This window comes from Rhipicephalus microplus, chromosome 1 (genome assembly GCF_043290135.1).
Source record: "Rhipicephalus microplus isolate Deutch F79 chromosome 1, USDA_Rmic, whole genome shotgun sequence".
In the NCBI taxonomy this organism is placed as follows: Eukaryota; Metazoa; Arthropoda; class Arachnida; order Ixodida; family Ixodidae; genus Rhipicephalus; species Rhipicephalus microplus.
Genome location: NC_134700.1, coordinates 5,246,676 through 5,271,038, shown reverse-complemented (window position 1 = coordinate 5,271,038; position 24,363 = coordinate 5,246,676). Strand labels below are relative to the sequence as shown.

General features: G+C 44.0%; 1 protein-coding gene and 1 long non-coding RNA gene across 4 annotated transcripts in view; one reads left to right on the top strand and one right to left on the bottom strand.

Annotated features, from left to right (window-relative positions):
• Positions 1-24,363, top strand: part of LOC119178215 (RNA-binding motif, single-stranded-interacting protein 1) — a 300,933-nt gene that overhangs the window by 257,392 nt on the left and 19,178 nt on the right. For all 3 annotated transcript variants that reach the window (XM_037429409.2, XM_037429408.2, XM_037429407.2), the window contains exon 9: positions 19,363-19,458. In XM_037429409.2, coding sequence (XP_037285306.1) covers positions 19,363-19,458 — 96 coding nt within the window. The remainder of the gene's footprint in view (positions 1-19,362; positions 19,459-24,363) is intronic.
• Positions 12,724-24,363, bottom strand: part of LOC142778146 (uncharacterized) — a 39,406-nt gene continuing 27,766 nt past the window's right edge. The window contains exons 2-3 of the long non-coding RNA XR_012888410.1: positions 18,673-18,775; positions 12,724-12,853 (exon numbers count right to left, since the gene is read on the bottom strand). This is a non-coding gene — a long non-coding RNA (uncharacterized LOC142778146). The remainder of the gene's footprint in view (positions 12,854-18,672; positions 18,776-24,363) is intronic.

The following is a 24,363-nucleotide window of genomic DNA, read 5'->3' as shown; positions in this document are numbered from 1 at the left end:
AGATCAACGGACACACGATCAACTACGTGAAGACCCACCGATTTCTCGGAGTCATAGTTGATCGCGATCTCTCCTGGAGCCCTCACATCGCCCACATGAAAACTAAACTCACCATGATCACTTACGTACTGAGGTTTCTTGCCGGAAAAACGTGGGGTGCATCGGTACGAGCAATGCTCCAACTCTACACTGTTCTGTTCCTTGGTTATATGCGATACAGCTTACCCGTGCTTTGCGGGATCCGAAGAACAAACCTGCGTGTCCTTAAGTCGATCCAAGCCCAAGCCCTGAGAATATGCCTTGGTCTCCTGAGATGCGCGTCTACAGCAGCGGCAGTCATCATTGCGCGTGATTATCCAGTCAACGCATACATCCGTGTAGACGCTTTGAGAATGCACATAAGACATTTCGCTCGGCTTCCATCTCATCACCTCGCCTCACTTCGAACTTCGAGGCCCCACTCAGCGTTCAGCGCAACTGTAGCTCAGCATTGCGCAGTGCTTCCATTGCACTTCACGCATGCAGCACAGCCGCCGATATCATTATGGTGCCTGCACCCACTCAAAGCCCTTCTTACAATTCTTGGCTTCAAAATGGGAAAAAGTCATCGCATCTAGCCCTGAAACAGGCCACATTACTTTTCCTGCAAGAGAAGCACAACGGACGCCTTCAGATTTACACGGATGGTTCGGTGTCTTCAGTAAGCTCTGCAGGGGCGGTGGTTATTCCCGCGAGGCACATCACAATTAAATTCATGACATCGCATTTGACGTCGTCGACAGCTGCAGAACTTGCGGCCATACGTGCAGCTCTGGTGAAAGAACCTTCGGGAATTTGGTTCTCGGACTCAAAGGCATCTCTTCAATGTCTTATGTCACCCTTTCGCCATGGACCTAATGAACAGTTAGTAGCTGAAATAAGGCTTCTTCATCACCAAGCAATAGAAAAACAGCACAGCATAGTGTATCAGTGGATACCAGGTCATTGCGGTATATATGGCAACGACCGCGCAGATGAGGCCGCTAGATCTGCACAGGATGGTACCCAATACACAGCCATCCCGTTCTCAAGAACCGACGCAGCTACAAGACTTCGTTCGCTTGCACGTGACCTCACACTGGTACAGTGGAACTCAACAGACTTCACAAACGCGCGCCTGCATAACTTGGACCATGATCTGCAGCTTCGTCTTCCCCCAAGGATATCTCGAGCTGAGGAAACTCTTCTGTGCCGCCTGTGGCTTGGAGTGGCCTTCAGGAACGCATACTCTTATCTTATTGGGATAGCCAGCTCTCCTACATGCACTTACTGCAGTTGCGAAGAAATCATCGTGCACCTTTTGTGTGAGTGCACCCATTTCAACGCGCAAAGACAAGAACTCACTGCAGCTCTGGATAGACTAGACGATCGGCCTTTGTCGGAACAAAGGATTCTGGGTCATTGGCCGAGCCCATCCTCAGCCCAGAAGGCTTTGAAAGCTTTGCTGTGCTTTTTGCGGACAACTGGCCTCAGAGACAACTTTAGTGTCTTATACTCTTCGATGTTGCCTTTCCTCTGTCGCAATTTTTTTTTGTAATTTCTCTTTCTCTTCGCAACATTCCTTTTTAACATCTTTCATTCCCCTCACCCCTTTCCCCAGCACAGGGTAGCCAGCCGGCCTAAGAACTGGCTAACCTCCCTGTCTTTCCGCTTAAACTTTCTTCCTTTTGGACCATACTTGTTCAGCTGCCACTTTTCGGTCATCACGGATCATCACGCCCTGTGCTGGTCGTCCTTCCTCAAAGATCTTTTTGGATGCTTTGGTCTGTGGGCTTTGAAGCTACAGAAATATTGCTTTGACGTGACTTACAGGTGTGGTCCAATGCTCCAGGATGCCAACCGTCTATCTCGCCATCCCGTCGATCCCTCTGACCTGTCAGCGCATGATTCCGATGCCTGTGTCTTCGGTAATTTTGATTTCACGAACATACATAGAGAACAACTCGGTAATGCCGATTTGGGGTCCATCATACACCGTCTGGCTTCTCATCACTCAGATCCTTTCCTTCGCTCGTTCACGCTCCGCGACGGAATCCTCTACCGGTGCAGCACAAGCATCGAAGGCCCAAAGCTTCTTCTGGTAGATCCTGCAACGTTCCGTTCCACTGTGCTCGAACAACTTCATGATGCCCCAACCACTAGACATCTTCTGGTCCGGCCTTTTCCACTCTATGCGCCAATGCATTGCACTTTGCGAGTCCTGCCAGTGCCACAGGCATCCTTCTTTGGCGCCACCTGGCCCACTTCAGCCTATCGACATACCAACAGACCCGTTCTACCGCATCGGCCTCGATCTCACTGGACCATCCCCAATGTCTATGACTGGGAATAAGTGGGTAGTGGCGGCTACAGATACGGTATGCCATCATGCGAGCGAAACCAACAAGCTGTGCTACCGATGTTGCAGACTTCCTCCTTCACGGCGTTATTCTCCACCATGGAGCGCTGCGTCAACTGCTGACCCACCACGATCGATCGTTTGTCCCCAAGATCGTGGACATTTTTCGCTTGTGTTCCACACGTCATAAACTCACCACTGCCTACCCACCCGCAAAAAAATGGACTCACTGAGCACCTCAACCGCACACAGACAACGCTATTCATATATGTCTCCGCAAATTATCGTGATTGGGATGCCACTTTGCCTTACGCGACGTTTGCCCACAACTCGTCCCATCATGACACCGCTGGCTTTTCCTCCTTCTATCTCTTGTTCGGCCGTCACCCCACGTTGCCTTTTGACACTATTCTGCCGCCACATACTGAGTTCGCTGGCGATGCAACTAATTGGGCTCAAACGGCCCTCCGGATTGCTCAGGATCGCCTTTTTGCCTCGCAGCTCTCTCAAAAGGATCGCTACGACAGCCGTCACAGAGGTGTCTCTTATACCCGTGCCACATGGGTAGAGAAAATGGTATTTACCTCTTAATTAATGCCTTCAGATTGAATGTCATTCACGTGGTGCCACACGGGTGAGCAAAATGGCATTTGCCCAAATGCCATTCGTCACCTCATGCCATCACCAGAACTCATTCGACTGGGAAATGCGTACTCCCGACGGCACAGCTTATGAAGTTACTTGTATAAAATGACATTTGATTCAACTGGAAGGAATCTTTTTGCGTATCTACATTAATCACCTAAAAAAGTGCTTAAAAACTAACCTTCAGCTGGTAATTGCTGTAAAATGAATGCGACAGGCGCCATTTTCATTTTATACTGCGGATCTGACTAGCTTTGGCTTAAGTTGCTACACAGTCGGCTGCAGCGTCATGAAACAAAGCAACAAACGAAATCTAACGACAGAGTAGTATGTTTATTTATACATTTATTTATTATCTGATATGTATGAAGCTTGTGAGCGCTTGTTTATATTTTTATTTCTACTCACCCAATGCTCACGAGGAAGGTGTTGTGATCGACATCATCAAGTCAAATGTAATTCTCGTGGACATGTAGCAGCGCCGCCGAAAAAATGTCATTTGGGAACTGAATGCCTTCGCTACTGAATGTCATTTTCCATGCCCGTGTGGCACGGGTATTACTCCCCAGGATCGTTGACTCTGGACTCCCTCCTGTCACGTTGGTCTGTCGTCGAAGTTCCTCGCTCGCTACAACGGGCCTTACAAAGTCTTGCGCCAACTGACCGATGTCACCTACGAGATCGCTCCCTTGGACACGCCATCCTCATCGTCTCTGCCGTCCACTGATATTGTACATGTCTCCAGCCTTAAGCTGTATTTTTCTGCTCAGCATCGCACGCTTTCTTAATCACCAAGATGCTGCTTCCAGCGGCGGCGGCTCTATGATACCAGCCATGATGAGCATCAAGGAATGGTCCATAAAGGGGACAAAGATGACGATTGAATTAGAGCTCGTGTTGTTACCGCTCTGCCATCTTGGCTGACGGACACTGTGTGCTCTGTGTACAATCTGTAAATAAACTTTACCTTCTGACTAGTCTCACCTTGTGACAATATCAACGAAAATTGCGCGAACTGCGACCAACTCGGATTTGGGAGCGTCTATCACCAGCAATAGCCACGTTGGCACGTCAAAACATGTGCATCTTGTTCTCTGGGCCACGAAAGTCACAGTAGCTTGCCTAGAATTATTCTGCTGAATGAACAGCGGTCACGTATGCATCTTAAGCAATTCACAATGCTATGTATGATGTCCCACAACTTCTGTTGGGCAAGTGTGCTTAACGGTTAAGCGCACTCTCCACATTGGCTCGTCACGTCTATAATCTGTTCCAGAAGTTCCGTGCAGCAGAGCCAAGGCTACACGACCCTCGAGCGCAGATTGTTGCGAAGCGAGATGTAGTGCCCCATATACGTAGCCCGTTGTTTGTCCTCATGACTTTTGCAAGTGGTCTCGTCGGAGGATTTTTACTTGAAAGCTTCTCTGTGTGTTGTAGTTGCGATTTGTATGACGATTTTATTGCATTTTCTGTATAAATCAATTTTTGTGGCTCCATGATACTGAAGAAAGAGTTCTCGCTTGTACGTTGTTATAACATGCAAATGACGAAAGAAGTAATGCTGTTGTGGCTCGTATGTGTTCTGTTTTTACTTATGAAGTGCGAAGGAATGGTACAACCCGGTCTAAACTTTTATGAGTAAGTAGTCCGCACAGCTCGAGTGTTCACAGCGCCGCGGAGGACACAGTCTTGGGTTGTGATTAGGCCGCAATGGCAGATTTGGTCACTCCTGTCAAAATGGCGGCGCCTGGTTCACCTCTGAAATATCGTTCCCGGATCAGCTTTTACGATGAGGGAGCGAAGCAGATGGCTCCAAATTTGTTCGGAACACTGCATAAAGAGGGCGGCAGAAATACAGGCATGAGCTCTCTCATTAAGAGAACGGCTGCATGCGCCAACATCAGCGAGCGTGCATTGTAGAAGTGAGTAGCGGAGCACGGCAAAGTACTTTCACCCAAGACCCTGTCTAGCTATGGCAGGGGCCGCGATCGAGAACAGCTGCTGGACGAGTTCGACCTTGGTGTGTTGCGCAGAGTCATGCACGGTTTATATAAATGGCGGGAAATTCCGACGGTGCGCAAGCTCGCCTCATACTTCAAACAAGATGACTCACGGCCGTCCGTTTCTGGGACAACTATTCACAGGATGCTGCTCAAAGTAGGCTTCTGGTTTAAGAAGCTGTGGTAAAGAAACGCTGCCCTGGGCAGTGTGCGTAATGCTTTGACATAGAAAATCGGTGTGCGGGGCCGATTTAGTATTTCAGGGTGCACGGGAATCATCATGATGGTGATAGCGGGGAAACTATGAGCTCGCCTATGCGCGTGCTCGTGCGCGTACCTCGTGAAAAGCTCCCGAGCCACGGGGACAGCTCGGCTAACCCCAGAGAGCAGAGCGCAAGGACAAGTTCGGGCCACGCCCCGGCTGCTCGTTCTGACTCTCCGTGTCCGGGCCTCGTCTCAGTGTTGAAGTCCTCGGGTGCGTCCTGGACTGGGCATCGCCCCACCTCACCCCCGCGTTGGTCTGAAGCAATGTTCGTCACGGCCAGCTGCCTTTCTGGTCTCGGAGCGAGACGCTGTCCCTGGTCTGTTCGCGGCAGTCGGCGGTACGCTGTTCTTGGTGGTGTACAGGCAAGCCCAGGCGTTGCCCACCGTACTGGGACGCCCCTGGCGGTTATCTTCTAGGCCGGGCCCTGCCGCGGTATGAGCTCCGCAAGCACAAGGCACACCGCCTCCTGACTACCAGAGAGCTCAAGGTCAAGCGCAACGTTCACGCCCCAAGAGTAGAACGTGAGTGGACGAACAAGAACATTAACTCCCTTCCGCGTAGGACCGTGAACGCGTGTATATATTTGTCAGTTTACGTTGTGTGTATTCCCTTGTCCGTCTTCGTGTATATAAAAGTCTCTCGTCCTCGAAAGTCCTCTGTCCTCATCTGGCTAACCTGCGCCCGCAGTTGGCCACAGAAGCGTTACCCTATTTTGCTCCTGATCGAGGCCACTCACATCATCCAGTGGCGACGCAAGTACTTGCACCAAATTAAGGAAGTTTGACGCCAGGGCAATCTATCTTTTACACTTCTACAGTGATGAAACTCGGGTGAACGCAGGGCACACTGTGAGCCATGGGTTGGTCAGTGAGACCATTAAGTCCGCTGAACATGCCAAGAAAGGCAACCTGACGACAGGCCCGCCAAACCCCAATGGTAAGGGAGGTCGCCTCATTATTACTCACTGTGGCAACGAGGACGGTTTCATCACAGCTTCAATCAATCTTCATCATGTCATCCTCCACTTCTATTACGTGGCTCATGTGATATTTCCATTTCTGTGCAGTGACTTGCTCTATGCCTTTCCAAGCAAGAGCCTCGAGGCCTTTCATCTTGAAGAGTGTATTGGCTTTTGCAACATAACCTTTAAGATCACTCCACACGAGCTCAATCGGGTTGAGCTCACAGTGGGTATGGCGGCAAGCGTACGACAGCGTGACCAGCATCAGCAGCAATGGAATGAGATACCTATACCCTCCGTACTTATAGTTTGAACAAACTTTATCAGTTCTGCCTGGGATCGATACCCAGCACCTACTGCGATCGATACCCAGCACCTCCACCAGTCTTGTCACGTTTCTTAAGACAAACTTGGTTTATTGGGTTCGTTGAGTCGACTAGCCAAGCAGCAGCTCAGACAGATCGTCTTTGTCTTCTTCCACACCTGGATCTCACCCAAGCATATCAGGTGGCAATATTAATGAGCACTATTAAGCAATGATGCCAAGGAAGGCATAGGGGATGTGAATAAAAGTAATTGCAATGTTAAATGTGAGGAAAAAACAGTGGACAAAAAGATAACTTGCCACCGGCAGGGACCGAACCTGCGATTTTCGAATAATGCATTCGATGCTATGCCACTAAGCTACGGTGGGGGTCATCCCCCGTGCACTTCTTTAGGGGGTATATAGTATGTGCATTAAATGTGGGAGCATTGGTCAGGGCCGCCTGTTGCCATAAGGACGGGTGGGGAACACTTTTTTCTGTCTGTTTGGTGTCAGCAGCACGTGATCCTATTACAAGGTCGCAGCTGACCGATTATCCCTTGCATACTACCTGACGGCACCAAGTCTTCCAGTATGAAACCCTCACTATGAATGAGGAAAGAATTGTGAATTTAAGGGCTCATTTTCTTTCATGTTTAATAAGGACTTTTAAAGATGAAAACTTTATAGATGATGCAGATGATGTGACTGGAGTAATGTTTAGTTGAGTACTCATGTTTTTCTGAGCTGGAAGAATAACTGAACTAATTATTTTACAATGTCGGCACAAAATAAACAAAAAGCCCGAAGGTGCAAACATGTAAGTACGGGTACACTTGGGGGGCCCGAAATATGTGCATTCAGTCTTCCGACAACATCTCATTATATTAAAGGACAGAATGTGCTTTTGTTAAGCTTTACATGTGATGTATAAAGAAACCTCAGCTTACATGTGATGTATAAAGAAGCCTCACAGAGAGCACGGGATGCAATAAAGCATCCCGTGCCCTCTGTGTATCAAAACAGTGGTACCATTGAAAAAATTGGCCCCGTATCTGCATGTTTATCTGCAAATTTCGTCAAAAGACGATAGTCTTGTGTGTGGAGAGAGTGAACAAAACGTTAATTGATGTTCTGCGCTAGAAAATCGGTGAATGGTATTTTGGAGACGCTGCATTATAGTGCCTCAAGCGTGCAGCAGAGGCGAACGAGCACATCAAGTCACGTCACACGTGAGACATGAGCACAATCTGGCAGCTTTCTTGAAAAACGAAGCGCGTGGCTCTAAGATGGGTGTGCACGCCCTTCTCAGAGGTGATAAGGTGTAGAACGCAAGACGACAAGTAGGTGCCACCCTTGTCTCGTCTTAGCAACGCGTTGGAAACATTCGCCTTTTCGTTGTATGGTCCGCGCAGCGTGATGAGCGCTATATTCCTTAAAATTACTTATATATGCCTTTTCTAGTAAAAGACGCACATGCAGATTATATAAGTCTTGTTATGGTGCCCCAGACATGCGCAATCATTGCTCTTTAATTGACAATTGCACAACTATGAGCGCTAAATCTTGAGCAACATTGGTGGGCGCTGCGGATGGAGTTAGCCGTTTCAAGTACCCGGTGCCGTTAAAAGTTGACAAACAGACAAATGTACAGACAGGCAGACCAAAATTTTTGTGTCGAAGGTCCCCAAGAAAGACTATCGTCTTTAAAACTGCATGTATGCAAGCACAGGTGTGACAGTGGCTAAGTAAATGAGGGGGGTGGGGAGCCTTTAATGAAGTGTGGCATTTCTTGAAGCGTACATTGATACACCGCCTGATGTCTGCTCTGCACACTTCACCACAACTAAGTAGAACTGTGCGCAGTGCCACTACCACAGGGTATGAGTGAATCTTGAGTGTGAAACAGCGAGCAAAAGTGGGAGAATAATGTGCGACACACAGGCGTAGCACTGGCACAGTTTAAATAAGCAGTGGCATTTCAGTGATGTTGCATGTTTTTTTTTTCCTGTTTATTGCTGGTTAAGCGATAATTATTTTATTTATTTATTTATTTATTTATTTGTGGAATACTGCAGGCCAAAAAGGCCCAAGCGGGAGGGGCACAAACACAAGATCAGTACATGAGTGACACAGCTTCACTTGAATACATCTGTGTAAGAGGAGAGCGAGTAGAAGAGAAACATCAAAACAAAGAAAGCACGAGATCAGTACATGAGTAACACAGCTTCACTAAAATACATCTGTGTAAGAGAAGAGCGAGTAGAAGAGAAACATCAAAAAAAAAAAAAAAAATCAAGCGATATTGGGAGGGGGGGGGTCAAGATTCACAGAATTAAACATTGGGTTCATCAAGATCGAAGGATAATGAAGACTTACTTGTTAGTTCGAGCTGCATCTGTGTTCTACTTTGTCCTATTTTTTTATGACGTTTCACACTAGGGATGTACAGCAAATGGCTCACATGCAATTAGTAAACCTTGAATTGTGCTTTGTCTGACGGTCAGTGTTCTGGGAATCAAACCCAGCTCTGAATGCTTGATTGTTGACAAGTTTATATTTTGTTAATGAAAGAACATTCTTGTTTTACTGCCGAGTGATGTAGCCCATTCAGGCACATTGTCCACATATGTGAACACTACTTCTTTGTGCATGTTCACTCGAAAAGTTGCCGTGAACGAAGAAACACTGAGACGTGAATAATTCAGTTACTTCACATGTTACAGAATGTAACATGTGAAGCAATGAAGCATGGAAGCAATGCAAAAAGTACAATTTTCGTTGGCTCACAGTCAATACAACAAGTCCCAAATCGCACACATACTTTATCTTACTTGTGATTCTTTTATGAAGAAGTAGGGCATGAGTGACTTCACAGTAAACTTACAATTAATTATGGATCGGTACAATTTTGTGATTTTGCAATCTGCAGGTAGGGCTGACGTCGGAAGCGAGTTATTTTCTGCAAGTCATTTTTGACTCGCAGAAAGTGATTTGAAGAAAATAAGCCACCTTCGACGTCCGACTTACCTGCATATTGGAAGATCGCAAAAATTGTACTGATCCATAAGTCAGAAGACACTAATGTACCATCCAACCACCGACCAATTTTCCTTACCAGCACATCATGTAAAACTTTGGAGCACATTGTACTCAAGAACTTAACCACATATTTCAAAGAAAACATTCTAGTTGATGTTCCACATAGTTTACAAAAAGCTTATCGACAGTCACTTAGCTTACAGAGGTGGTTCATCATCTCGCATTCAGTATTAACGACCATAATCAAACAGACGCACTTCTATTAAAATTCAGTAAAGCATTTGACTGTGTGTGTCATACCAAACTAATTACCAAAATTACTGCTGTGATTGCTGATGGTCTCATCACTTCATAAATACAGAGCTTTTTATTTCATCGATCCCAATTTGTCATTATCAAAAACATCTCATCTTCTCCTGTGCTGGTGACTTTAGACATCCCACAGGGCTCAGTAATGGGCCCCGCTGTTTCGTACATTTTCGTAAATTACATAACGCGCATTGATCGTAAAGTTAAACTCTTTGCAGACGATTCTATAATATATCAAGAAATGCACAACAGTGAAGACTATGTTTCACTCAATAGCACTGTAACGAAAATTACCAATTGTTGTGAGAGGTGGCAAATTAGCCTTAATACAAAAAATGTCATTTTTAAATGAGCTTTTATATTATGTGATGCATTGTGTGATGTGTTTATTGTAGTTATAAATAACAGTTGTCAACTGGGGCTTATTTGCTATGTCTGCTGTCTTCGTCTCAGTCATGCTGTCTGTATACAGGCAAGAAACAACTCGTCCGATTTCAAGAACTAAAGTTCCTATTAAAGTGGACTCGCGCCGCTTACCCGAGAAGCTTTTGTAGTACTGGGGTCGCAAGCAGTCCACCATGGGTGAAAATGTGGGCCTAAGGCGGCAGATGGACATCATTTCCTTGAAGAATTGCTGCATTAAAAATACTTATGTCCTACAGGTCGTGCAGAGCAACTCGCAAACCTTATTTAACGACCACATTTCTACCAAACCTTGCCACTGAAGCTTTATGGCACTGCCCACATGCAAGTGACTGCTCATAATATATAAATGAAGCCAGCTATCTCGTTGCATCACATGTATCTGCGCTATTTGGTATCACAGTACACTCTTTACGCGTATATCTTAACACTCAGAACATCATTTTCAAACAAGTACTTTAAGTGACAAGTGCAGTCCTAACTACCGTATTTACTCGCGTAATCCTCGTGAGATATTTACTCGCGTATTTACTCGCGTAACAAAAATATGACTTTTTTTTTTCCTCAAGTAATTATCGCACCCCCGAAAATGCCCGTAATAATGTCGTCTGCTCGTTCCAGCCATTGATGATGATTGTGCAAGCCACCTGGTGTCATCTCTTGAGCATCAAGTGTACTATTATTGCACAGAAATTCAATCCAAGTCAAGCCAAGCCAAAGCGGCAAGTGCGCATTGCGACGTGTTTTGTATGTTGTGTCGGTAATCTTGTGACGTTATGGGGCGATACTGAAGCTACACGGCTGCTTTCAAGTTGAAAGTGATTGATCATGCACTAAACAACGGCAACAGGGCCCCCAGTAGGCCCTTCGAAGTCGACGAGTTTTGTGTTCGCTACTGGTGACGGCAGCTGAAAGCCACCAAGACGCGTTGGGCCTGCCGTGTGCTTAAGACTGGGATTGATGGTAAACTTGACTTCTTCAGAAGGAAACTGTGGATGATTCTTTTAAATAGCCATCAGCCCAATACTGACATCCTAGACTTATCTTTTGAGGGCTCTTGTTGAGCAACGAACGCTACCGCTACGCCCGCAACGCCCACAAGATTTGCGTATGGTATTATAATTCCCCACTATTTGATTGCAAATTTTGTGTCTGAAATAAATCTTGCCTTCTAAATTTTGCCCTCTGCTTTTATTGTTTTGGTAAATTTTAATTAGTACTTCTCAAAGCTTGCTGTTAGTTGCTGGTGTGAGAATACCGATTTGCGGCCACTTCGTTTTCTTGTTAGCTGTGTAAGTTTTCGTGGAAAATTTTACCCGCGTAATTTTCACACCCCCAACTTTGCATCCGTTTTCCATCAAAAAAGGTGCGAGGATTATGCGAGTAAATACGGTAAGCGTATCGAACAGGTCACTTTCATTGTATAGCCGTCCAGCCTGATTACACGGGATTAATCACAATCGCAAATGCACCGCTCCTCGTGTTAACGTTACAGGTAGCCGCACCTCACACGCTACGCGTTCGTTATTCATAGCGTAGCAAACACATGAGGTCTGCTTACAATGCAGCATTAGACTGCGCGACTTCGCACTCCTCTCTCTAAGTGGTTATCAAAAGGAAATGAAGAAAAAGTGCCAACCCGTAACTGTTTCTCTTTATGAGCGCACCTCGACGGGTTGGCAGAGGGATGGGGTGGGAGAAGGGGAGTGAGAGAGATAGAAAGAAAATAGAGGATGATAGTAAGAAGAGAACCCGTAAAGTAGAGAAGAGCTAGAAAAGATGGAAACAGTCAGACGAAATTGAAGACTAGGTGCGCCGATCTGGCGAAAGCTACTCAGCACCGGAGATGACGGACGACACGCCGATCGGCGAGGGCTACGAGGCACAGTCCATCGAGTCGACTCACGGCACCAAAAGTTCGCAGGCGATGAGCCGATCGGTGATATCTTCACGGGCAGGAGATCGCGGCTGGCGCACAATCGTTCAGTCAGCTTGAGTTCCTCGAAGTGAATTCTGTACGCCTAGTGAGAAATCCGCTGTGTATTAGGGCGCGATGTGTGCACAAGTACGGCTTGCTTACTGTTAGGCCGCGCAGAGAGAGACAAGTAAAGCACTGGGAATATAGCCATCATTTCGTATTGAACGCGAGCGGCACTTTGCATACCACAGGCATGTGTATACGAAATTCGATGAAGCGTGGTGCTTTTATATTCAATTGGCTAGTGCGGCGCTTTCCACCGAAACATGAGCCACTGAACCCTATTCCTCAAATGTCTACGTGAAAGTATCTCGAAGACACGCGCTTTTACGGTGCTTAGGAGAATATTTAACCACTTTCACAATTACAGCTCGTATCACTGCGCAGTTGCACGGTGTGCTGAGACGCTCTTGCCGCTTTCGTGCAGCGCTCGCCGCTAGCAGACGACAAGGCGCGGAAGAATACACTTGGATGTGCTTGCTCTTCTGATTGGTTGAGAAGGCGATTGGTTGAGAAGGCCTGTAGCTTCCACAGTGCTGCACGGAACTTCTGGAAGAGATAATAGCCCAATCAGTGCGTGAAACTGTGGCGGTGAGCCATCAGTGCATTTCTTGATAGCGCAGTCTAATTTGCCATACTTTGCGTTCATAAAGAACATGTGCATGGTGGAAACTAGTTAAAAGTTTTCTTAATATACTTTATTCATGGAACTTCATTCAGGCGTTCAATTTCGTAATTCCTTCCACCAGCACATCTGCGTTTGTAATCGCTGTTACGGTAAAAGCTCTTAGAACGCCCTGCCATTTCAAACTCGAGATTGCTAGAGTCGGTATTTAAAATGTTTGAATGCTTTCTTTTTTTATGTCATCCCAATATTGAAAGCATGCTTCCTGGTCGGAGCAGCCGGAATTCAGTTTTAATATCCCTGGCAGCTCTGGAGTTTACAGGCCCACGGTGAAGCAACTGCGCCTTGTTAAACATCTGCCTCTCACTTTCCAAGGTCAATAGGCGACCGTTAAAAAAATTAAACATAACGTTATCACATTCATTGCTTCGTTTTTTTTAAAGGGGGAAGAAAGCTGCGTCGCTTGAAGGGCGCATTCACGAGCGGTCTACCTAGAGGCTTAATGAGGCATGCCCGTAAACTTTCTGTGCTACTATAAAACCTCTTCTTTGCATTTAGATAACTGGCAGTGCAAAAACCGCTTCAGCATTTGGAGTGATCATTTTCTTTTTAGCCAGCGTTCATCCGAGTTATGCGATGTCGTGTCCAAAAGATACAATTTGTTAGTGTCACTTAGGCTCTTAGCAATGAATGCTATACGAACAGTATGTTCGCGTTAAGAGTACAAGATAGAAAAGTATAACAGACGTCTTTAGTGCCTGCCAAATTAGCACGAGTGCCAGTGATCGCACCTTAAGTTAATCGCAACACTCTCCCTCCCCCCTTGCGTTCTTAGTTGCTTCCTGCTTTTATAAGATGCATGGTGCGTTCCTCTCTGATTTAGTAACAATTGATGGCAGGCCTGGCACACGGGGTGATGCTATCGCATCTGCACTTCATGCAAAGGAGGTAGGTCGGCTCTTTTATTGCGATAGCAATTATATGGACAGTCTCAGCTGTTTTTTTTTTTGCTGTCCCTGCTACCACTGTCATTCACTGTATATTTATAGGTATCTATATATATGAAAACTCAAGAAAGAAAAAAAGCTGCCCTGCGCCCAACTCGTCACGATGCGCCGGTGCGTGCCTATCTCTCGCACGTACTTTGCCCCGCTAATGAAAGGGGTCTGGCTGCACAGGCCCTGCTTGCGAAAAGAATGTGCTTTTCATACACAGCAAAGTATAACAACTGAAACACATGTTCATTTGCACTCATCTGTACCCGTAGTTACATTTCGTATGTCATTTTTGTTTAAACAGTGCAATAAGTGTCAAGCAGTAAACGTTAATTCATTCTCATCCTGTGTATGTTGTTTTTGTGCATCATTTGTGCATGGGCAGCACGCTGCACAGTTCGATCTTCTTGCCGTTCTCAGCGTTACATTCCAGGTTGTTGCTATCGCATTCATTGCTTCGCCCTTGCAACGAAACTGTGACTTTTTAATGCCTGGTTTAGCTATGTTTGTCACCCCTGCTATGCACTTTTGCCAGCTTGGGATGCACACGATGCACGGAGAGATGTTATCAATCAATCAATCAGTTTATTATCATGTCATAAAAGGATGATACAGGGAGTAAAATATACAGACGGGAATCCCAAAGTACAAGACTGCAACGGGACCCTCTGTGATCATTACAAATAATAAAAGTACAAGCAGCTGTTAGAATCGTAGAAACAAAAATATATAAAGCAGAATGAAAACAAAAAGGCATGGAACCAAAAAACAAATAATACAGCATAAAACAGCACAAAGAAGATAGATCAACTATTTAACAGATACTCTTTTAATGAGTTTTTAAAGGAAAATAAAGAAACCTTGCATTTTAGCGAAGTGGGCAAGTTATTCCATATGGTGATGGCACAGAAGAGAGAAGATGATTTACCGTAGTTAGTACGAACCTTAGGAAGTAAAAAGTTGTTATTGGCCGCAAACCTGGTTGTGTTAATATTAACTAACATCTTAGGATCAATGAAATTAGCAGAAAGTTGATTTATTATTTGTTTATGCAGAAACATAATTAGATTAAACCTGAGTAGACAGCTAACAGTTAAGATTTTATTGCATTGAAGAAGAGGAGCGGCGCTACTGTCGCGAGAACAGTTGAAAATAGCGCGAATAGCTCGATTTTGTAGATGTTGTACGCATGAAAGATGACACTGGTAAGTATTCCCCCATGATGCGATGCCTTAAGTGATATGAGAATGCATGTGAAGTAAAGTGAAAGGAGTGCTTTATGAGAAAAATATGAGCGAGCTTTGAGCAATGCGCGAATGCTGCCGTTTTTCTAATGTGAGCAATATGGAGAGCGAAGTTAAGGTTAGCGTCGAGGTGAATGCTAAGAAAAGATACACTGTCGCTGATATTAATGAAATGAGAGTCAACCGTGAGCTGTGGTGAGGAAGTTAACTTGCGTTGAGCTGATCTAAAAACCATAAACTTAGATTTATTTGGATTAATAGTTAAGGAATTTTTCTGGCACCATTTTGACATGTTACAAAGTACAGCATTTAATTTATTAGTGACGTCAGTACATCTATCAGCAATGGAAATGGTAGTATCATCAGCATATAAAACGCAGTGAGCCATGTGTATAATGTCGGGAAGGTCATTAATGTAAAGTAAAAAAGCAACGGACCCAGTAATGATCCTTGAGGAACCCCTTGATTTATTGTTTTAGTAGAAGAAAATGAGCCCGATATGTAAACAGTATGCTTTTTGTTATGGAGGTAACTATTTAAAAATTTGAGGGATGGACCTGTAGTACCGTAGGATTCGAGTTTCTTGGGTAAAATGAGATGATTAATGGTATTGAATGCCTTTGTGAAGTCTAAGAAAACTGACCCTACTACAAATCCTGCGTCTATGGAGTGTTTGATGAAGTCTGATAGGGAAAGAATAGCAAGGTTAGTAGAACTTCCAGCGCGAAAGCCAAATTGACAGGGCTTCAGTATATTAAATTTATTAAGGTACTTGTTTAGCCGAGTTATTAGCAGTTTTTCGATGACTTTGCTTAGAGAAGAAAGAATACAGATGGGGCGATAGTTAGAAATAGATTGCTTGTCACCCTTTTTAAAGATCAGAAGCAGTTTAGCTATTTTTAGAGAAGCAGGGAAACTGCCATTCTTGAACGCAAGGTTTATAATTATAGAAAGTGGTTCAGAAATAATGTCAACTGCAAGTTTTAAGTGTCGTGCTGAGATTTTATCTATACCAGGGCCGGTTTCTTTGAGACTTTTGATTGCTGTAAAAACATCATCAGGGCCCACGGGGAAAAGAAAAAAAGAATGATTAGAACGTTGTAGATTACAGCAAGAACTGCTATGTTCTTGACTAAAAATTTCGAAAAAATAATTACTAAAAGCATGAGCAACACTTGCAGGGTTATCATGTGTAACGCCTTTATATATGACTTTCTGCAAAGGTGAACTATGTATTGATCGATTTAGAAAATCGTTTAAGAATTGCCATTGTCTTTTAGAGTTGTTTTTTTTTTCACTAGATATTGGGTCATCATAATATTTCTTCTTGGCATTTTTCAGGAGACACGAAAGAACATTCGAGTATTTTTTATAGCGTGAAGCTAGAGCAGTGTTAAATGGTTGTTTTTTTACATTTCTGTACAGGTTATCTTTTTTACGCATACTTTTTAGCAGTTGCTCAGATAACCATGGGTTCTTAGGATATTTGTACCTCTTTTTACATTTGACTGTTTTAGTACATCGATTGGGATATTACACAAAACATAACGGGGACGGCGAGTGGCATAGCCAGGTGGGGAGCTTCCCCACAAAATATTTTTTTTTTGTCATGGCATATTTGCAGCACAATATTACTTTTGCATGCCCCCGTCCCCACTTCAGATCAAAGTTCACTCACCCCCCACCCCCCCGAAATTTTTTTAATCCACCTACACCCCCAATAATGGCAAAGACCGGCCGAGAGTGTCCTTGTAATTTCTATTTTAAAACAAAATGGCTCTCACCTGCTAGTCATTTTAGGCATATGCATAAGGTACCTTGTGAGATTCTTTTTTCTTTAAGCACTGCTTTTTAAAAAAGAACACTTCTGGGGGATTTCGGCGTATAGACAAAATGCCTTTGCCACATAAAAAGAGAAAGAAAAGACGGCGCTGACTCACAACTGTTGTTTATTGAAAAAAAAAAAAAACGTGGTGAAAAGTATATATTGCCACTAGTACAAGTTCTGAAAGTATTATTTCCATAGATGCTGGCAGGCTTGTATGTGCCGATGTTCAGAAGAGGATGAAGATGCGCGTGCAGAGAAAAACGATAAAGTCGTATTGCCGTTGTTCGAATCAGTTTGACGTTCTTGTGGCCATTATCTACAGGTTACAGTTACGTTGTAACGTGACAATTGGTGGAGGCGCTTGACCGCATGACCTGCAATGTTCTGGCAGATGAAGTCGTGCGATCCCTTGAAGAGATAACTCATGCTCCCTTAAACGAACATTCACACATCGTTTCGTCATGCGGTTGTCGTACCATTTTTTAGTGTACCACCATCATCTTCAAGCATCCTAACCAGCTAACAAGAGAAATCGCTGAGGCATATCATATAAAGATTAGGGGTAGCAAGTGCGTTAGTCAACCATCCGTCACACTGCATGAAAAAAAATTGAGATATTTAGGCCAATCTTGTTTATTACCTTGAGTGTGACAACGCTACCTCAGTGCACCTCGTATTCTGCGCATGTTGTGATGTAGGCTGCCAGTACCCTATATATACTTTTCACCACGTTTTTTTTCTCCGAAAAACAACAGTTGTGAGTCAGCGCCGTCTTTTCTTTCTCTTTTGCTCCTTCCCTGTCCTGTATTTTTTCTGGTGTTGTGCTGTAAGTAAGTTCACGATGGATCCTAACCGACTGGCCCAACTTACCGTCTTAATACATTGCCGCATAAAACATTGCCGCAGAAGGAAAATGAGGTTTGTTAAATCTTGTAGTTTCAGTACAGAGAGGTGAGGGCTTGGGAAGGTTGGCTTTATGAGATCAGCTAAATGACGTCATGTTAAGCCCAGCAGTATAATCGGTTATAAAGAAAAAGAACCTTTCTATATCCTTGGATCCTAAGTGAAATGCAGTTGCGACTGTGGTGTGTGTGTTGTGTTGTGTGCCACAGCATTTGTCTACCGTATACACTGATAACCATATAGGTGTATAGAATGTTGTTTCATGAAGTACAATTTTATTCAACCAGTATTCTGTGTAATTGCTAAAAAAATAAATACTGAACAAGTTTTTTTTTTTTCAGAATAGCCAATGTAATGATGAGATTATTTTTGCATCATCAGCTAAAATAGAGAGTGCTCCTAAGATGACTGGCTTCATGAGATTTGAAATGAATGGAAATATTTCTTGCTTTTCACAGAAGACAAGAGCCCCCAAATAATTATTCATGCCCTTGAATGTAAATGCAACTTGCTTCTCCTCCAGGATGTGAAGTTAGCTGCTTCAGATTGCTCTAAAATGGAAAAATTTGCTGCTCCAAAGTGCTGCAATTTAGAAAATTTCACAGCTCCAAAGTGCTTAGAAATGAAAAATTGGCTTCTCCAATGTGTTCCAAGATAGAAACTTTTGCCACTGCAAAGTGTTCCAGGATGAAAATATCTCTGCTCCAAATCAGAAGACCTCAGTAGCATCACTCACTGCAGCACAATACGCTCGCAACATGAAAACCCACAACCTTTGCAATGTGCTGCTAGGAAGCCTGCTGTTGAAGGGTTGTGGGTGCTCCCCTGATCTGTACAGCTGCATCGTTATCGGCCGGTCTTGGAATCAGCTGACACCTGAAATTAAAGAAGCCGAAGCTGTAGCAAATATGGTAAACTTGTGTATGAGCTCGCCATCAATTGCACTGACGGGTAAAGAAATGATGTTTCCTGGGATGACATTATGTGCAATATGAGTTGTGTCTTTACGCATGTATAAGATGGATGTGAAGGGCATGAAATAAACAGTTGGAAGTTTAGCGCCACCTTTCTAGACGTCTATGTCATCTTTCCCTTTTTCCTTTTTGTATGTGCCACACTAATACAAGCTAAGTTAATGGATTACCAACTCGCCCGATCCACAACACTTGTGAACAATGAGCTAGACGAGTGCCAACCTTTCAACTGAATTATTCAACAGTGGGAAAAATGTTTTTTCAGCACATTTAATGTGGTCAATGATGCCTGTCTTGTTCATTGTGTTACGTTGTGTCTGTGCTTTAGTTTAGCATTTGGAAATGTGCTTGAAATACAAATCTACAAAACCCTCGCCAATCTTTATTTGTAAAGCTATCGAAAATCTATTAACCAGACCTGGCGGCAGTGGACTGAGTATATGATTAGTTGTTTTAAGCTTCATTCAAAGTGTTGTGTTCATTGTGCAGTACATGGCGGCGGCAGGTGCACACCCATATGGTAGCCCAGCGCCCACCCTGTACCAGCAGGCACCACAGCTGGTCCAACAGATTCCCCTCTCTGAGGTGAGGCAACTTCAAGTGTACTGCACCTTTTTGGGCGGAGGTTGCTCACATCACTTGAACTGTTCCATGGTATTACAATCGTCAAATCACACCAAATTTCACGTAGTATACAGTCCGATGAAAAAAAAAAACGAGTGCAAACTATCCACTGGGTTTATTAAAGAAAAAAGGCGTGTTCAACTCAGTTGTGTGCTCTAAGTGGCTGTGCTTTCTATTTCTCTGTTGTGTATTACTCTTTGAGTGTATATTTTGCTGTGGCAACCGCTTTGCTGTTTCTTCAAGGATGGGTTCATGAAACCCACCCTGCAAAAAAAACAACACGGAAAATATTCGGCGGATCCCACATGCCTTGAGAATTAGTGTTATGCAGAGCGAAGATGACTGTGTTGTAATGCTTTTTATTGAGTAAAGCATTATTAAATGACGCTAAGGATATGTGCAGATGTCGCACAGTTGCATAATTATATTAACAGCAACATGGCTATTAGCTACACCACAAGTGGTAAGCTGATATGTTGAGCTTTTGCTCGCTAGGATGGACACTGCTACATAAATCAACTTCAGCATATGGCACCTAAGCGGAGACACTAGTCTTGAAATGGAAATATTGCAATGAAATTAAGTGTGTTTGTATATTTCTCCTTCCTGTCTTCAAAAATGAAGTGAACTTCAATGTACTTCAACTAGTTATCAGATTTGACCGCATAAGTAAAATGTAATTATAATTAGGTCATTTTTTGCTAGTTATTAAAAGGACCCTGAAATGGTTTTGACGATTTGGACAAACACATCGGGCAGGTAGACCATGTCCTAATAGTCATTCAGAGGCCGGTTTGAGCTCTCTGCATAAGCTGTGTAATTTATTACAATGCTTTAAAGCTCCGGATCGCTGCGACTCAACTAAACGCGCTTTCAACTGCCCATTTACAGAATGACATGCTCTGGTAAAGCGACGTCACCGAGGCTGCTGATCTGATTGACTGTAGAATGCGCAAAAGTAAGATCGGCTGGTAGGGTGGCGGCACCTGTCCGAGCAGATATCAACCACTCCGCAATCTTTCTTGCTGTTGCCAGACAGCATGCGTGCTGCTGGAGTCACTGTGTGATGGCCTCCTAGAGTGCTCGCAACTTGTTGGCGTGCGATCTTGGAGGTCTAGACTGGGCGAAGATCAAATCATTGAGTGCGCTCATGAGAGCTCTGCGATCGCTAGCCTGTCTGATAATTTGAGGAGAAGGAGGGTATGCTGTAATGGTCCATGGCGACCTTGGTATGCAGGGTGTCACCAAATTCGTAGCGCTTTCATAATGCTCTAGCCTGAACGCTCACAAAACTTCAAAAAACCGTTTCAGGGTCCCTGAAATAGGGTAAGCAAAAATTTTGAAAAAAAAAAGCCATTTTTTTGCATAATTTGAAATATACGGCCATTTCTGAATTCGAATAACTTGTTTTTGTGTCTCAGTGTTTTCCTTTCTCTCAACATTTCTCTCAACGTGCCCCCATTTTTACGTAGCAAGGAATTCTCTGCGGTTCATGCTCATAGCCATATGAAGAGGTTACAGTTTGCAAGCTGGCGTGCATTGAGCACATTCAGAAGAAAAGGGGCCCAGAATCACGAAAACGAAAGAAAGCAGAGACATTAAGCTTTCTGCCAGGAAACCCATATCTGGCCGGGAACATAGTGTGACATTATTGGTAAGCACCAAAACTATTATTGTTTGCCCAATAAAAGAAATAGAGCCAGCTTGGCGAACATGGGAAAAGTTATCCATGACATTTTCAAAACTTGTCTGTTGGCCTGCCGTGCCCCCATTTTTACGTAGCAAGGAATTCTCTGCAGTTCATGCTCATAGCCATACGGAGAGGCTACAGTTTGCAAGCTGGTGTGCATTGAACACATTCAGAAGAAAATGGGCTCAGAATTACGAAAACGAAAGAAAGCAGAGGCATTAAGCTTTCTGCCAGGAAATCCCTATCTGGCCGGAAACATATTACTAGTGGCATCATTTGTAAGCACCAAAACTATTATTGTTTGCCCAATAAAAAAAAATATAGCCAGCTTGGCGAACATGAAAAAAAGCTATCCGGTCCTGATATTTTCATATACCAATCAATCTCGCGGCCTTTGCTTGAAAAATGCCGCAGCTTGCTGTAAATTCAACAAAGCCCAGTTGAATGGTGAACCAGTCATTCATAAAAAAACACCTTCCAGCATCTGTTATTGAGACTATTAAGCGAAATTGTTCGAAACTAACTTATCCAGAATTACTTGCTAAATGTCTCTATGAGAAAACACAGAACCCCAACGAGTCGTTGAATTGTAGTGTGGGAGCACACTCCAATTCAACGACGGCAGTGCGGCAGTTTTGGCGGCAGTGCGCATCGACTTCACATTGCTTGATACTGTATATTTTTTCATGCAGCCTGTTTGAAGTGTGCACAGCGAAACTGCCCTTAGAAGCGAAAAAAGGATCGGATCCGTCGGTTGCCGGCCACATCAGCTGTTAGTGGTGGAAGCAAGCCATACTACTCCTGCACATGTCACGTGGCTTCTTGACCCTGCACATATAAACCGAACATCCACCGGGTGATCTTCAGTTTGGCGGCAGTGCGCATCGACTTCACATCACTTGATACTGTATATTTTTCCATGCAGCCTGTTTGAAGTGTGCACAGCGAAACTGCCCTTAGAAGCGGAAAAAGGATCGCATCCGTCGGTTGCCGGCCACATCAGCTGTTGGTGGTGGAAGCAAGGCATACTACTCCTGCGCATGTCACCTGGCTTCTTGACCCTGCACATATAAACCGAACATCCACCGGGTGATCTTCACAAAGGAAGGAACTAAGAGCATTGTTGTACGTTTTGTACGTTTTGAAGCGGAATGCCGTTCTCATGAAAGCTAGAAAAGTGAGGCCCTCGGCTAGAGAAATTGGTCTCAAGAGCTCAGCACCAATCTTTGTAAATTAAAACTTAACCCGTCAGGGTAAACAGTTGCTTGGTGCTGCATTGGCAAAGAAACGGGAAGTTGGTTGGCGATTCGTCTGGACGCAAGGAGGGAAAATCTTCGCGCGAAAATCGGAGACAACGGAGAGACTTGGAATCTGTTGTCGGGAAGATATAGATAAGATGCATTAGTGAATGAACTTCGAGTACTTGGGCTGTTTTTAATTACCCCAGGATGGCCAATGTTTCAGATTGTCAATATTATGACCAAGATAATCTCTTGTGCATCTTCAAAGTGTTGTCTGAACAGTTTGCTGCATTTCATCTAAATGCTCGCAGCGTTAGAAACAAAACGGATGACATCAGCCTGTTCCTCAATCATTTTGAGAGTAAATTTCATGTTTTGTGTTTTACGGAATCTTGGCCGACTCCGAAAGATAGCCCACCACAGTTCGCGAGTTATGTTCGTTCTTCGAATCGGGGTGGTGGATCAGTATGTATGTTAAAGATACCCTCATTCATGACGTTATCGACGACTTGACCTGTATCACGCCTCATATAGAGTGTCTTACAATGTGTGTGCAAAAATAGTTGCAGCTGTTTACCGACCTCTCACTGGGTATAAGTCTGAATTTTTAAATTTTTATAGAAAAGCTTCTGCGCAAACTCCATGTGATGCGTAGTCCATTTCTTATCATGGGTGATGTAAATGTTGACATGCTCAGTGGGGATGCATCATGTGAGCAGCTGAAAGCTATTCTAGACTCGTTTGCCTGTTCCAATGTCATCACACAACCTACACGTCTTACCACCCACAAGGCCACTTTGCTCGATGTAAGTATCACAAACGCCCCCAGTCATACTTGCACCAGTGGTATATTACCACTTGATGTGAGCGATCACCTGCCCATCTTCACATTTTTGCCGCTTGATAGTGACAGGGGCGACTCAAGCGAAAAGCCGTGTTATCGTAGAATGAACTCGGATCAGCTTAACGAATTTTATCATGTGCTGGAAACCACACAGTGGAACTTCGTTTACGCAGAAAAAGACCCTGATAAAGCATACTGTCTTTTCCCTTAGGCACTTAAGGTGGCGGTCCCACTCCAGTGGCAAGAGCTCGACATTTTAGTCGTTGTTTACTGGCTCACTGTGCTTGCTCTGCTCAATGGAAGAATATAAGTTCTATTGCATTAGAAAGTTTACGTTCTCCGCTTTCTAATGACAACTAGTATTTTCGCCTAGTTTGGAGTGTTAGTTCATGGCAATTAAAACAGTGTGAGCAAAAAACAGCGTTTTTGCTGTACAAGCCTCCGTTGTACTGCCAGTGCAGCAAAACTGTCCAACATAACGAAATGAAATTTGCTGAGCCTTTCAACGAAGCGTTATGCAAGGTTTCTATGAAGAGATATTGCCAGTAAAGCAATTAGAAATTGATGCACGCTCTAATAAAAATGGGCAAAATAATGAAAGTTTATGAGTAAATAACTTTTTTTCTATTTTGTGCAGAACAACAATATTGAATGGGTTTCCAGGCTACAATGTACGTTATGTGTACGCGAAGTTGTTTTGTGTTCTGATGAACAGTTCTTGAATTATTACTCCTTCAATACGGCAATTTATGGCGCTACTTGGTCAGGCATTACCGACGAAGGGACAAAACTATCCAAGCTGAAACTCTGAAATCTTCAATAATAAATCAGCAAGCCTTTCCCTAGGTTTCTATGAAGAGAAAATTGTCGTAAGTTAATTAGAAAATTTGTAGGACAGCAGTGAAATTAGCTCATTTTCCTGCTTGCCAGGTTCGTGCAAATTTCCTTTTTTTTGTCTTTTGTAGGCTAATTCACAACAAGTATTGCACATTAGCAGGACCATGTAGTGTCTTGTAATCACCAGTATTCACTAACTTTACGAAGCGGTGCTTGAAACAAAAGATTTTTCAAAAATAATAAAGCTCGCAAAC